Source organism: Azolla caroliniana, unplaced genomic scaffold (genome assembly GCF_043228905.1).
Source record: "Azolla caroliniana isolate FFs.n. ecotype wild unplaced genomic scaffold, voAzoCaro1.0.p SCAF_10, whole genome shotgun sequence".
NCBI classification, from domain to species: Eukaryota; Viridiplantae; Streptophyta; class Polypodiopsida; order Salviniales; family Salviniaceae; genus Azolla; species Azolla caroliniana.
This window is the reverse complement of record NW_028230445.1, coordinates 15,468,193-15,483,027: the sequence shown is the minus strand read 5'-3', so window position 1 is coordinate 15,483,027 and position 14,835 is coordinate 15,468,193. Positions and strand designations below refer to the sequence as shown.

The 14,835-nt window shown below is 36.6% G+C and overlaps 1 protein-coding gene and 1 pseudogene across 1 annotated transcript; one reads left to right on the top strand and one right to left on the bottom strand.

Moving 5' to 3' along the window:
• Positions 1–655: 655 nt before the first annotated feature.
• Positions 656–3,183, bottom strand: LOC147859170 (uncharacterized). Its single transcript, XM_087326288.1, has 2 exons — positions 1,461–3,183; positions 656–1,371 (listed from the first exon to the last, which is right to left on the bottom strand). The coding sequence occupies exons 1-2, from the start codon at positions 3,181–3,183 to the stop codon at positions 656–658; spliced, it is 2,439 nt and encodes an 812-aa protein (XP_087182414.1).
• Positions 3,184–4,023: 840 nt separating this feature from the next.
• LOC147859169 (small ribosomal subunit protein eS7z pseudogene) lies at positions 4,024–4,775 on the top strand (annotated as a pseudogene).
• Positions 4,776–14,835: the final 10,060 nt, after the last annotated feature.

Below are 14,835 nucleotides of genomic sequence, written 5' to 3'. Positions count from 1 at the left end.
TGGTGGCATGCTTCTTGGTCTAGCACATTTGGACCAGACGATATTTGTTTGTTTTTCAGCAACGAAAACTCCCAAGCGGCGAGGTGTTGCTAAACATTTGGTTTGAGCTGGTATTTTTGTACTTGTTAATGTTGTGTCTAATAAATTGCAAGTGAATAGATAATGCCCTATAGGAATGAACAATGTAGAAACACCAATGGAAGCAACAAAAAGTTTATACTTTAGAGTGCCTAAGCACAATTATAACTAGGGGATGATACAACTTGATGATATGTAAGCCCATGTGCAAAAGTTGGCGCAATAGCTCATGATTGATTAGACACAAGGGTTTCTTAGATAAAATATGTTAAAACATATTCAAGCTTTTGTATTTGTGAAGCTTTAACGATATATTTATTTTCTACAATTGATATTACAAACAAGGCAAATTGATCTTAATATCTCATCATTAATAAATGATCATACTAATTTTTTTAAAGAACGATTATTTACTTAACAAGAGATTATACACTTGACATCAGTGTTGCCTTTTGACGGCTAACATTGCCTGTCATGAGAACGGTATTCCAAAAAATTTGCCCGTCAAATTGACGGTTTGTCAAAAAAAATGCCCTTCAAAAAGCAAATACATCGAATATTTGTACGAAACAATATATTATATCCTTCTATCCTTTGCATCTTTCCAAATTTCATGTACACGATCCCATTGTATTTCTTCAATGCGTGGCCCATTCAATGAGACTCGCATTAAATCATCTAAATGCTCTATATTCAATTGATTTCTTTTCATCTCTTTGATGAGATTTTGCTTAGAGAACCCTCTCTCACACGAAACTGTGCTAGAAGGAATAACCAAAGTAGCTTGCCATAATTTCATCAAATGAGGGAAACTATCTTGCCAATCCTTCATTTTGCAAAACATACGCCAAGCTTCATGCATAGTATAGCCTTCACAATTTAAACGTAAAGTGTCAACAAACCTATAGAGTTCCATTTCACAAGCCTTTGCATCATGTGAAATTTGAGGACATGCATTGACATCAACATTTGGCTGTAAGTGTGAAATCAAAATTCCCAACCATGTCTTTGCTTTACTATCCCTAATCACATCATCATCTGCATAATGGCATGGGCTGAATAATTTTGCTGCATTGAAGAGGCTTAAGTCAGGGAATCTTGCATTTAGTCCATCAATAACATTTTGCACATAATTTTGAGATAGTTTAATACAACTTTCAAGTGATCCATCTATAAATGGCCTCATTCCCTTAGATTTTGCAATATTGGGATTTGGATCATTTTGACTTGCTTTATCCATAGGAATTTGTTTGAAGTATAGTTCATGTCTATATGTAACGCCATCTTTATCCTCTATTTCCAAAAACCCAACTTTAGAACATCTTAAGAACTTGGATAAATACATTGTTCCATCCGCAAATGTGGCATTTCTCAAGAAAGACCTCCGCAAATTAGTCCATCAATAACATTTTGCACATAATTTTGAGATAGTTTAATACAACTTTCAAGTGATCCATCTATAAATGGCCTCATTCCCTTAGATTTTGCAATATTGGGATTTGGATCATTTTGACTTGCTTTATCCATAGGAATTTGTTTGAAGTATAGTTCATGTCTATATGTAACGCCATCTTTATCCTCTATTTCCAAAAACCCAACTTTAGAACATCTTAAGAACTTGGATAAATACATTGTTCCATCCGCAAATGTGGCATTTCTCAAGAAAGACCTCCGCAAATTAGAAATTGTAATATCAATTTCTGCACCAATTGAAGTTACATCCAAATTCTCTTTTTGAAGTTTCAAGCTCAATATATTCATCAAATGCAACACATCAGCCATCATACAAAAGCAAAATTGCACACTATAGATACAAGCTTTATTATACCACTCGTTTAAGTTCTCTTTCTTCCAAATAGTAAGTATTGCAGGCATTATACTCACTAGTCTTTCCATGACTTGACCACGTGACAACCAACGAATATTATGAATTTGTAATGGTCTATGAGCATCCAATTGCATTTGTTCCAAGAGCTCTAAAATTTCATGTGTCCTTTTGGTACTATTGTTAGCCCATGCATATACCTTATTTGCAATTTTTTCTACAAGAATGAGCTCAGGGATATCTTTAGATACATCTGAAATAACCAATGCTTCTCTATGAGCAATACAATGTACACCAACCAAATTTGGGATATCATTTTTCATTAATGTTACTGTTCCAATTTCACTACCAATCATTGATGATGCACCATCAGTTGCCAATCCGATCAACTTGTTCATGTTGAGGCATCGATCGCCTAATAGATGCTTAACATGTTCATATATAGTTCTACCTTTACCATTGGGAATTTTCAGCAAACCCATATATTCAGTTTGCTTAGGCCCACAACCACCACATTGCAAATATGTAACATACATAATGAGATGCAACTCTAATCCATTGTCAGTACTTTCATCTAGCATCAAAGAGTAGTATGGGGAATTTATTAGGTTTGAGCTTTGAATTTCTAGAAGATATTTCCCGAAGGCAACCAAAAATTCATATCCCCCATATCTACTAGTATAAGATATATAATCATGTTGCTTAGGCATATTAGGCACCTCTAATAGCACAGCCAAATCACATAATTCTTGGTATGTAGCGATAGACAAATCTTTTTTTGCAATAAAGTACATGAGTTTCATTGTTGTTATGACCTTATTTTTGTTAATATCATCCAATTGTGATACATGCTTTGGGATGGACATTGCTTTCCCTTCAACATCACATATCCACTTTGATGCACATAATTTATGACCACTTGAGTTGACATGGGTCAAAATTGCATCAAGTTGCAAAGTAATGCATCCAGAACCAAGACCCCAAGGCCCAGGACTAGCGTATTTCTCACACCATGCACATTTCATTAATGTTTTGTCTCCTTGCACAATGCATCTTATCCATGGGAATTTATCTCTCCATGCTTCACGGAATTTTCTCTTAGGCTTTTCTTTAGTTATATTAGAGGAACAACTCTCTCGAGTTAAACTCTCTAAATCAGTCCCAAACATATCCATATCCTCATTTAAATCATTGTTTAGATTTATGTCATTGGTATCGTTGGGTGATTTCCATGCAAACATTGCACTGATGGTTCGTTGGTTTTTTCTTTTAGGAGCCATAATTATTCTGAATAAGAAGAAATGGGTCATGTAAGAAAAGATCATACCATTATTTCAAAACAATCACTAGCATCATTAAACCCATACATATTAGTTATGACCTGTTGGGCAATGAGATTTTACATGAATATAATTCCCAAACTTTTGCCCTTAAAGAGGAGAGCAATACTAGTTTTGATGAACTAGTAAAAGAATTTGGTGGTATATCTACTTCATCTAGAACTCAACAACTAAAACCAATGAAAGCCTAGAAAAGGCGTGACAAGAGAGCAAACCAAGAAGCTAAGAGAGAACAAAGAATTCAAGAAAAGCAAAACAATGTGGTGAGTGATCGGATGGTGGAAAACGAATTGCTTGAAGGTGTATCATCCCACACCATCAAGGAACCATAGGTGCAATCAAAAGAAGAAAACATGACACAAGTACGAGCAACATTCGTAGTTAACAAAAGCAACAATGATATTAGGCAAGCCATTGTAAATTTCCGTAGAGGGAAATATAAGAATGATTTAGCCATTAATAGAGTCGGAAAATGCTCTAGCCATCAACGTTGGATATGTAGTAATTTCCTAACCATAGGAAATAACTATTGATATGATGAGATGGATCATTGTTAAAAGTTGCGGATTTTTATTGATTTTTATTGAGACAATAAACATTAGTCTCTATTAATCTAAAGTTCATACCAGAGAGAGAGAGAAAGAGAGAGAGAGAGAGGACGCAGGCAGAAGAAGAAGAAGATCCTCTATTATCTAAAGTTCATACCAGAGAGAGAGAGAGAGAGAGAGAGAGAGAGAGAGAGAGAGAGAGAGAGAGAGAGAGAGAGAGAGACGACGCAGGTGGAAGAAGAAGAAGATCCATAAGGAGAAAGGCCTCGAGCCCGATGATTTTGAAGAGTCTGTTGCACAGGCTCTCTTTGATCTCGAGAACACTAACCAGGAGCTAAGAAGTGACCTAAGGGATCTATTCATCAATTCTGCAAAGCAAATAGATATCAATGGAAGCAGGAAGGCTGTCATAATCCATGTGCCATACAGACTGAGGAAATCTTTCAAGAAAATTCACAACCGTCTTGTCCATGAACTTGAGAAGAAATTCAGTGGCAAGGATGTTATTTTCATTGCGACAAGGCGCATTATGAGGCCTCCCAAGAAGGGAACAGTTGCTGCTCGTCCTAGAAGCCGCACATTAACATCTGTTCATGAGGCTATTCTTGAAGATTTAGTCTATCCAGCAGAGATTGTGGGAAAAAGAGTTCGTTTCCGTCTGGATGGTTCACGTATAATGCGAGTATATTTGGACCCCAAGGAGAGGAACAATACTGAGTATAAGTTAGAGACTTTTGGTGTTGCTTATAAGAAGCTAACTGGAAAAGAAGTAGTGTTCGAGTACCCTGTACAGGAAGCTGCTTAAAGACGTTTTATCTTGGGATAGTTTTTGAGGTTTCAGTTTTTTTTTTACACTTTATGGTGTAAAATTCATTTTGTAGGAATTGAAGGTATCAATGGAGTCTTCATGTGTATGCTTATCCTCTGTAAGGATACATTAGAGACATCCTTTTTTCTGCAATCTATTTCTGGAAGTGAGGCAAATATGAGCAGCATGCAAATATATTCATTAGGATCCTATTGCTTCAATGAGGATGGTTTAGTCTATTTTAATCTTAAACACACACACACACACACACACACACACACACAGAGCTACCTTAGATGGGTGAGCAGGACTGTTGTAGGAGATGTTGCTGAATCTATGAGTAGCAGGCAACGAGCAACAAGCTTCGAGTAGGGATAGTGAGCACTGAGTTGCGAGCTTCCAGCAAGGTGCAGGGTTGAGGGAGCAACGAACAAACAGGGAAAATGGGGGAAAAGGGGGGAAAAGGGGGAAAAGGGGGGGAAAGGGAAAGGAAGGTCTTAGATGGGGAAACGAGGAATTGGGAAGTAAAGATTCATAATTTAGACTCTATTAGTTTTTTTACCTTTTTGTTACACACATAGTGACATATGTGAGCCTTTCAAATTCCTACACTCCCAATGCAACTTGAACAATTTGTTCCTACTACCTAGGACTATACTACTATAGTATTGGTCTTAGTAAAATTTGACGGTATTATGAAATTTTAAGCCTTCATTTTTACGTTTTCATAAAACATATGCCCGTCAAGATTGACGGTTTCATTTTAAAATTAACTTTCATATACGGTTAAATTTGCCAAAAACGTTCAAAACGGCCATCAAAAGGCAACACTGCTTGACATGAAGGGCAATCATGGCATTATCCTAGTTTGCCTTAAAATTACATGGAGTTGAATATTAAGATTTAGTGATATTATTCAATATTAGATTTATTAAACATTTATACCCCCTAGATATATTTAATAAGCAACTAAAGCAAAGTTGCATTACTAACGAATATGAACAACACATATCATTCATTAAAAATTTACTTTCATAATCTATTTGTGCACAAAATACCATTATGCCATTCAACGTTGTTGATGTAATGTGCAGTAGTCGTTGAAAATTGTTGTACTTATATCATATTATGTAGATCATAGTACGTAAAATTCGTGTTCATCTAGCATAACATTCATTTTCCTACGTTGGAAAACGAATGGGAATGTTATTCAAACATTCTTGTGTTTTTTTTTGTTTTTTTCCCTTTTTTTAATGTTTTTTTTTTGTTTTTTTCCATCTTTTAGGCTTATTTACCTCATAATAAATAGTTAATCCAAAAGTATGGCGGGATCAAAACCCACTACCTTACCACTTGCTCTTCTTTCATTTGACTCTTTTTTTTTATCACCCTGTTTTCTGATCGAAAGGCGAAGTTATAGTTATTCTTTAAGGGTGTTTTTCTTACTCGAATGATTGAAACATTCGCGAATGTGAATGCGCGTATGGTACATATACTACATTGTAGATTGTCGTGACATGGTAATTATAACGGGTTTCTCATAGGAATTATGATCATGAAATTTGTGCAAAATTTTCCTCTATCCTTATATAAACTAGTGAAACTTTCAATGCATTTAGGATTATCACCTTAACCTTTTTTATTTTTTTCCAAAAAAACACTACTTCACATTAGTTAGCAAACGAAGTACATCAAAGTTCAACCATATTTAGCAAAACTCACACTTCTCCCCACAAAACTAATCATAATCCTCACCGCCTCATTTACAACAAAAGTATCCCACCGACTCTTTTTACATGGTAACTTACTTGTACCACAGCTATACATATTTACATCTCCTGCCCACTAATGGAAGCCATTGGCGGAAATAGCCATCTAGGTACTTGGTAGTTCCATTTAGGCCCTAACGATGATTTGACCATCATAGGAGAACCACCCCATTTCAACAAAAACTTTGACCGAACCCTTTCTGCTTCATCTAAGTCCCCTTGAATCAAGTTGTATCGTTTGTGCAAGCTGCAGCCAAGATACCAGCTCGAACCAAATGTTTAGCAACACCTCACTGCTTGGGAGCTTTCATTGCTGAAAAACAAACATATAGCGCCTGGTCCAAATGTGCCAGGACGATAAGCACGCCACCAACATCCATATCTCCTCCAAAAAACCAGAGTTTGTGCCAGGTCTTAGTCCAACACATCTTAGCCATAAGGCGATACCTATAGGGGAGTGGATGAGGTGTCGTGGTGGGGAGGTTGGTTGTAAGTTATATGGACACTCTTTGGAATCGATACGTCACTGTTTTGGGAATTGTGCAAAGGCGATCAACATTTGGGGTAGAAGTCTCAAGATAGTGGCAGCATGCGATGTGAATGGGAGAGTCGTGTGGGGGTCCTTACAGGGTTTGACATTAACATGGGAAGGTTAGGTGGAACAGTTAAACCCACATGATCATGGATTTATCACCTTGACGTTTAATATATACCTTATTATCACAAGCACCTACTAAAGGTTTTGACTATAATTGAAGTTTTAATGGCTTTACTTTTCCAAGGGTATGTAGTGAAATTTTTCAAACCACGAGGCAGCCTTACCCCTAATATCACCCAGTTTATATCAAAAACTTTCCCTATATCATATATTCTATGATCCATGTACACAATTATCCAATGTAGTGAGGACCATATTATTTTCTGTGGGTGTTTCTTTCTACAAAGGTTCTTAACCATAAAATTAGAAACAAAAAAGGTCCTTGGGTCATTCCAATTACATCAATAAATTGTTCATAATATCCTACCTCATCACACTTTTGATTTGGAAAAGTGCATCAAAAGTTTGTGACCAAGCCATTAATGATTAAGTAGATATCATTCACATCTCATGACAATGAGTGCAATTTTAAAATGGCACATCAAAACATCATTTACTTGGCAATGTACTTTGTGGCATCCCATGCCATGTACGGTTTATAGTATATGTGTCGTGTCTTTATCATTATAATCGTCCCAAACAATTATTTTTATCATGATACTTGGTGGATGAACTCGGTGATCAAATATCATAATCTCATGTTTTACGATGACAAATATAAGAATATTTTCTCACTAAGATAATCATGCACAACAAAAACAATAACTCAAGATATATAGCTAGTTGTTATGTTTTGAATACACATATTAACGATCTCTTTCACTTAAGGATGTTGATGTTTCACTCATATCATTTCCATTTCTCTTGCCCATGAGATGTAAGGGCCCAAGAAAAGTTTTAGGATAAAGTGCAAAGCTCTTTCTCAACTTCTACCCTCTCACTCATATGGTATGTTTGGGAAAAGGTCTTGTTGCTAAGGGGACTCACGTCACATGCGTCAATGTATATTGGCTTAGATTGGAATATTCAAACATATGTCATGGTTTCCTATACTTGTTAAGTGTGTGTGTGTGTGTGTGTGTGTGTGTGTGTGTGTGTGTGTGTGTGTGTGTGTGTGTGTGTGCGCGCGCACGCGTGCGTGCGTGCGTGCGTGTGTGTGTGTGGAGCTAGGTTCTCACCAATAGAGTCAATATTCAATATTGGTCACTCATCCAACAAAATGTGGCCCTAATTCATTGACACCACACCTTTCATCCTACATAAAACATGGTTTAGAAAATGTGACTCTAAATGCACCCATTCGCGCAATCATGTTAAATTTGCCAAATGTATTACAAATGGTCTATGTTATTTGAGGCATGGATTCACCTTTGACAAAGCCCTAAAGCACTTTGTTTTTCACTAGGACTTTACATTTAATTGTGATCTAAGAGGCTATTGATGTACTATTTAAATAGTTATTTCTTAGTTCTTAAACAAAAACAAATATTTTAAAAACATGTTTTTAGATTGGTGAATTGTAAGACTTTCGCCAACACAATATTCTACCATTGGCAAAAACTTGCAAGCATGAAACTTGTAGAAGAAAACAAGGGTTTCCTTTTGGCCCAAGCAAAGAAAATGGCATCTCTTTGATAGTAAAATGCAACGAACTAAAGTTACAATATGACATACATATTTAACTCCATACTAAACAACCCCACTCCTATGAAGTTAGCTAAGTGTGAAAGTATTACCTTGTTGATACGTACATGGTTCTTCCAATTCAGATTTGAACCTAGCATCAGCTAAACCTCAATGAAAATAGACAATAAATTATACTACAACATCATTACTCTAATCCGATAAGAAAAACCTATGAAATTGAAAGCTACATTTGTAAATAGTAGAGTAACCAAATATCAACTTTATCCAAATAATCGCTTTCATAGTCCACTCCAACCAAAATTTAAATAGTACATTAATCATTTTAGTTATGATAATTAAAGCCTAGATCGTGAAATATTTATGCCTTTTCCATTTGCCATGACCACATTTAAATTTCAAATGCAATTGTTGTAGGTAAAAATAACTAATCACATTTTTGTTAATTTGCAAATCCACTTCTACTATTTAATTAAGAAATTCTTAAGATTCTTGCTAGTGATGAGATATGTTTGTTAATTAGTTGTGGCCTTAACTTGGATATGGTTCACTTACTTCAATCAAATACTCAATGTATATATTTGTCATTTTTGCATGCACAAAATAAATTATACACTATTTTCTTGACCACTCTCACATTCTATCTTCAAAGTGTTGTAACCCAAGGAAGACATGAACGGTTTAGGATGCCATACTACATCCACACAAAGATGCGCCATCAATAAAGGGGAAGTAGGAAATAACAAAAAGTTTAACGAAAATAACCTCAACACTAGTATCACCCAACAACGTTATTTTCACAAAGCCCTCAAATCTAGCCTCCTCTTGCAAGTTCAGCATAAGCATGTTTGCACACAATGTCCCATAAGTTATGTTTTGTGGATATTCATAATAACATGTATCAAAACTAGGATCTCTACACCACCTAGTTACCTAGAACAAGATGAACTATCAGTTAGATTGTCTAACAACCTTACATGTTTTACACTATGAGAGGATAAGAGCATTATGGATTAAAGTGTCAAGATAATGGAAGCCACCGAGCCACCAAAACTTTCACCAAAGGTTCATACAAAGGTTCGCCCTTGCCCAAAAGAGCACACCAATGAGGAAACAATAGAATACTTGGTGTGTACTACTTTTTTAAGACCAAAATTTAGTCACTAGGTTATATATCAACCCAAAATCCACTTAAGGATCCACAACTATGGCTTGTTAATGTAGAGAGTTTGTATCATGTCCTCCAACCTTAGAACAATATCTTCATTGTTTCTTCAACTACCAACAAGATGATTGGGTTAACTATTTGCATTTTGCAGAGTTTGATTATAGTAATCAATTCTTTTGTTTAGCAAATTTACTCCCTTCTTTTCCAACAAGGCTCTCCATCCCCATTGGAGAATGCTTGAGCATCCAAAAATCTTGAAAATTCTTAGTGTTGAGGATCATCCATGTTGACTCTAAGAATTCACATTACTTTTTCACACTATTTAAATAATGCTCAAGACATCCATAAGAAATTTTCAAGTGGTAGTCATACATCACACTTGTTTGGCTATGCTAAGAAGGATGACACCCTTTACTTGATCTAGAGGATGACATTGATGTTAACGCTAACATAGATATTGGACGGTGCCAAACACTGAATGGGACATGCCCCAACACCACGATATTGAGCATATGAAGCTACTTCAATACATTCTAGTGCCACGTGATAGAAGCCTAGCTCAAAAAAGTCTATGCTAAGTTTCTTGGGCATGAAAATGACTTCTAAAGTTCTAAAGAAGAGTAAATGTTCTGCATCGACTCAACAAAGGTCAATCCCATCAAATGGCCACATGCCTCATGTTAGTGGAGGAAATACCCAAAGCGGTGGCTGATACCTCTAACATATACCACCATTAACTATACAGAATACCTTCATCCTTTCCCATCTCTTCTTAAAAACCTCTTGCTTTCGAAAGACTACATCTAAATCACCTTTGATAGCATCATATTCTCCTTTTAGTGTATGCACCAAGGTCACCCAAATCTCCTTGAGTACATCCACAACATTCCATTGAATTTGCTGAAATATCATTCGAAATCTACTAGTCCACAAAACCCATAAGGTTATTGAACTAATCATCTCCCAAACCACTCCATTCTAGACTAAATTAATAAGCATACATGACGACACTTCCTCAACATATCGACCTCTTGTATATAATGCAAAGTTAACCTTTTCTTTTTCATATGCTTTTCTTATGCACTACCGCATAGTGGGTGGTGAGATCGGTTGCCACAATGATATATTTATTTTTGGTTCGAGTCGCGACCGGTTGGAATGGGCCGACAAAATCCAAACCCCACTTTCGGAAAGGTTCTAACAAAAGAACCAATTAGTGCGGCATTCAGGCTTGCTCTATGGGTTGGCCCATGAGTTGGCATAAATCGCATTGCCTACAGAATTCTTGGGCATCTTTTTCCGTGGTGGGCCACCATAACCCGCTCTGCCAAATTTTCCGATGTCGTGACGTGGCTCGCCTAGAAGCGTACCGTTGCGCACATAAAGGATAACGTGAAAGTGAGGAAGGAATCACTGGGATTATGGACGGAAGAGACGAAAGAGTAGAGATGGAGTGAATAGAGATCAATAAGATATGACAAAATAGGATTTTTAAGGAATATAAGATAAGACAAGATAAGATACAAAATAATATATGAGAAAGTGTATGAAATTTATAATCATTTTCATGAAAGAGTTACAAAATGATTGTGCATGTCGTTGAACCTCCGAACTTTGTCTTGCAAGGTAATCGCTCTTCTCTTTCTTGATCGTAGACCACTACAATCTTCACTTCAATATTTTGATGAAGATAAGGCTCGAACTGCCTCCCTCTTGTTGAGAGTTGACCACCACGACCGCCAAGCTAGAGCTCCATGTTTATGTTTAACTTCTTCCCCTCTTTCTCTATTTTTATTGTATCTCTTATGTAATACATAATTTGATTGATATCTCCTACATATCCCCCTTTGATCTTCTCTTTCACCATTTAAATAGGTGCCCCCATGCATATGATGCATTGGAGGGTACAAGTCATGCATGTAGTGCATGAAATGAATGTGATGCATGATCGCCATTTGGCGTTAATGCATTACATGTGATGCATGATAAACATCTCACTCATTTGAGCTTTTATGTATGAAACAATATATGCAATAACAATGAACATGAAAATTTCTAATCTTAAAGAGAAAGGGCCTAGCCTAATGGTAGGTGTGTTGACTTTGGTGTATGAGGTTGTGGGTTTGAGTCTCAAAATACTATTGAATACAACATACAACTTTACTTTTATATCATGAAGCAAATCCTTTATGTAATATAAAGTATGCTTTATTTTATGTATATTACTAGTATAGAGTAAATGGTAAGATTTGAGAGTCATAGGGTGGGGTTATTGGTTCAAGTCCTCTCTTGTTCGTGTATATATATTATCTATATATACATATATTATTTTTCTTTACATATATATAATATTATCATATGTGTTGTTAATATTATCTTTATATATAAAACATTATCAAATGTTATTTTAGTTACGTATTTATCTTATTGTAGACTTTTAATGTGAAGCTTTCGTACTTCACGACACCGAGCCGTGGCGTCTCCAGCATAGTGTCGCTCGGCTATCCCGTAATGTGTTTCCCGCGTGGCGCCAAATGCCGTCCGAGCCCTTATGGTAGAGCGTATCGGCAAACAGGCAAAAATTCCGGCTGTAGACTGCTAATCACTTCTTGGCATCTAGGGGCAAATGGTTCGGTGGAAGTCCTGTGTTGAGGAAGTGAAATATGGCATTTATCCATTCATCCTCAATTTCGGTATGTGGTGTCGTAGGGTCCATAGCAAAAATGTTGACGTCGGCCAAATCATCATATACGGTTTCAGCTGGTTCCCCCGATTCAAGTTGACTCATATAGTCTGCAACCACGTGTTGTACCACTGGCCAATGGTGTATGTCGAATTTGAATTCTTGGAGAAGTAACATCCATTGTGCCAATCAGCCAGTCAGTGCCTGCTTGTGGACTACATATAGTAATGTCAAGCGATCGACATGGAACTTAAATTTTCGGCCTAGCAGATAGTGCCGAAACTTTGTTATATTGTATATCATGTTGAGTGCTTCATGTTCCATTGTCGAATAATTCTTTTCGGCCGTCGAGAGTCGTCTACTAGCATAGTATACTAGTCAATACCAGTTTGGAGGTGTCTGTTGCATGAGAGCGCTTCTGATGGCCACGTTGGACGCGTTGATGAAAAGATGAAAAGGTTGTGATCAGTTGGGAGGTTGCACCACCGGTGTGTGTGATAACATCACCTTTAGGGATCTATAAGCATCTTCTTCACCTACTTTACTTACTCGTTCGTTTCACACCTCGTGCCCTTTGTCCCACGGATAACACAAGAGACGTAAAAACCTTTTCCAAACCAATTTGGCAGCCATACATGACCAGAATAGGTGATGAAGAGACTCCACTTCTAACCCACAAAAATCATACATTATATCCACATCTTTACAATACATCCAAACCCTAATAGGAACTGCATAATGAACAATCAACCATCTAAATAGAATAATCTTCTTTGGAATTTGCATAGCCCATAACCATTTCCAAAATGTTGTCATGTGAGTAGGATCAACATAATTATAAGTCAACCACGTTGTAGCTGTTGTCGGCCAATGGGGTACCCTACATCGTATCATCTCCCTTCCCAATCGAACGGAATATTGAAAAAATAGAATCGGCCTAACATCCTCCCCAGAATATGATGTAGGTAGCCACTTCCATTCCAATTCATATAATGGTTTTTTTCCCACTGCCCATAGATCCCACCATAGATGAAGATCATTAGGATCAGGGTCAAGGACCCAAACCTTATCTACCTTAGCTAGAATTCTAATAGGTTTTAATATAGCATCAACCAAACATTCATCTTCCTGGGGAATCATCCCTAATCGTCCATCCTTTAGAACATCATAACTTAAGAAAGTATCACCATCTCTAAGGCCAAAGACTCCAAGTAGAATCTGAAATTTTGAAAATAATCCCACCCACTTATGACAATTAGAAAGTATATTATCTTGCGAGGGTAACTACAACTTCCTTAACTCATCAACTATCACCTTTCCTCCTCTTATTCCTCTATACTCTTGTTGAATAATATGCTCGTAGGTTTGTGAACAAATTTTTGCCAATTACTAATTGATGAGGCAAAAGATAAATCCACTTGAGCCCAATTTAATCTAACTCTCCTTCCCAACATAGATCCTTCAACATCTAGAAATAAAGGATTCCAAATCAAGGGTTGATGTAACCATTCATCCATCAAAGTGGGTCGGACTTGTTGCAATTTATCCTTGATGGACCACCAAGCTCGCTTTATCATAATGAAGAATCTATCATTTTGAAACACTATCTTATGTGAATGGAAGTTAGGAATAAACCACCATCGGAGAGACCATGTCCATCCACTTCTAGTTTTCAGGAAGACCTCTTTCATTCTCGGCTAAAGAAGAAGCTTCCAAGGCTCATTTCTTGGTAGTAATCCTCGTACTATAAATTTTGCCAATAATGCCTTACATTGCATTAGAGAATCTACCAAACCTAAACCCCCTTGAGAAGTTGGCACTATAATAGTTTTCCAACCTACCTTTGGTCTAACATTCTTACAATTAGTAGATCCCCATAAAAAATTCCTAATCAACCTCTATAACTTTGAAAACAAAGATCTAGAGAATAACCAAGGGATAGAATATACCACATTGAGGAGAGTAATACTTGATTAGAAATAACTAGCTTCCTCACAAGTGACAAATTCTTAGAACTCCAAAAGATCAACTTCTTCTTCAAAGAAAGTAGTAATCGTTGGATATGAGCTTCTAGAGGAAGTTTTATTCCCACTTGACACCCTAAATATCTCACAAGAGAGCCCTTTGGTATCCAATGGAATCCAATGTCTGGACAACAAGTAGGAGTAAGACCTTCCCCAACCCAAAATCCCATTGATTTATTCCAATTAATGATAGCACCTGAAGCATCATAGAAATCATGGATCACATTTTGCACATTACAAAGATTGTTGTCATCTCCTACAACATATAATGTTGTGTCATCTGCAAATTCATAGTCTAACATGACCTCCTCCTCACCTGGCCATTGTATACCCTTAATAGATAACATGTT

Excerpts from the sequence above, each read along its gene's own strand:
- LOC147859170 (XM_087326288.1), bottom strand. The coding sequence starts at position 3,183 with ATGGCTCCTAAAAGAAAAAACCAACGAACCATCAGTGCAATGTTTGCA. Across the intron at positions 1,372-1,460 it reads TGATGGACTAATTTGCGGAG|AGGATAAAGATGGCGTTACA; the intron begins GTCTTTCTTGAG and ends TTTTGGAAATAG.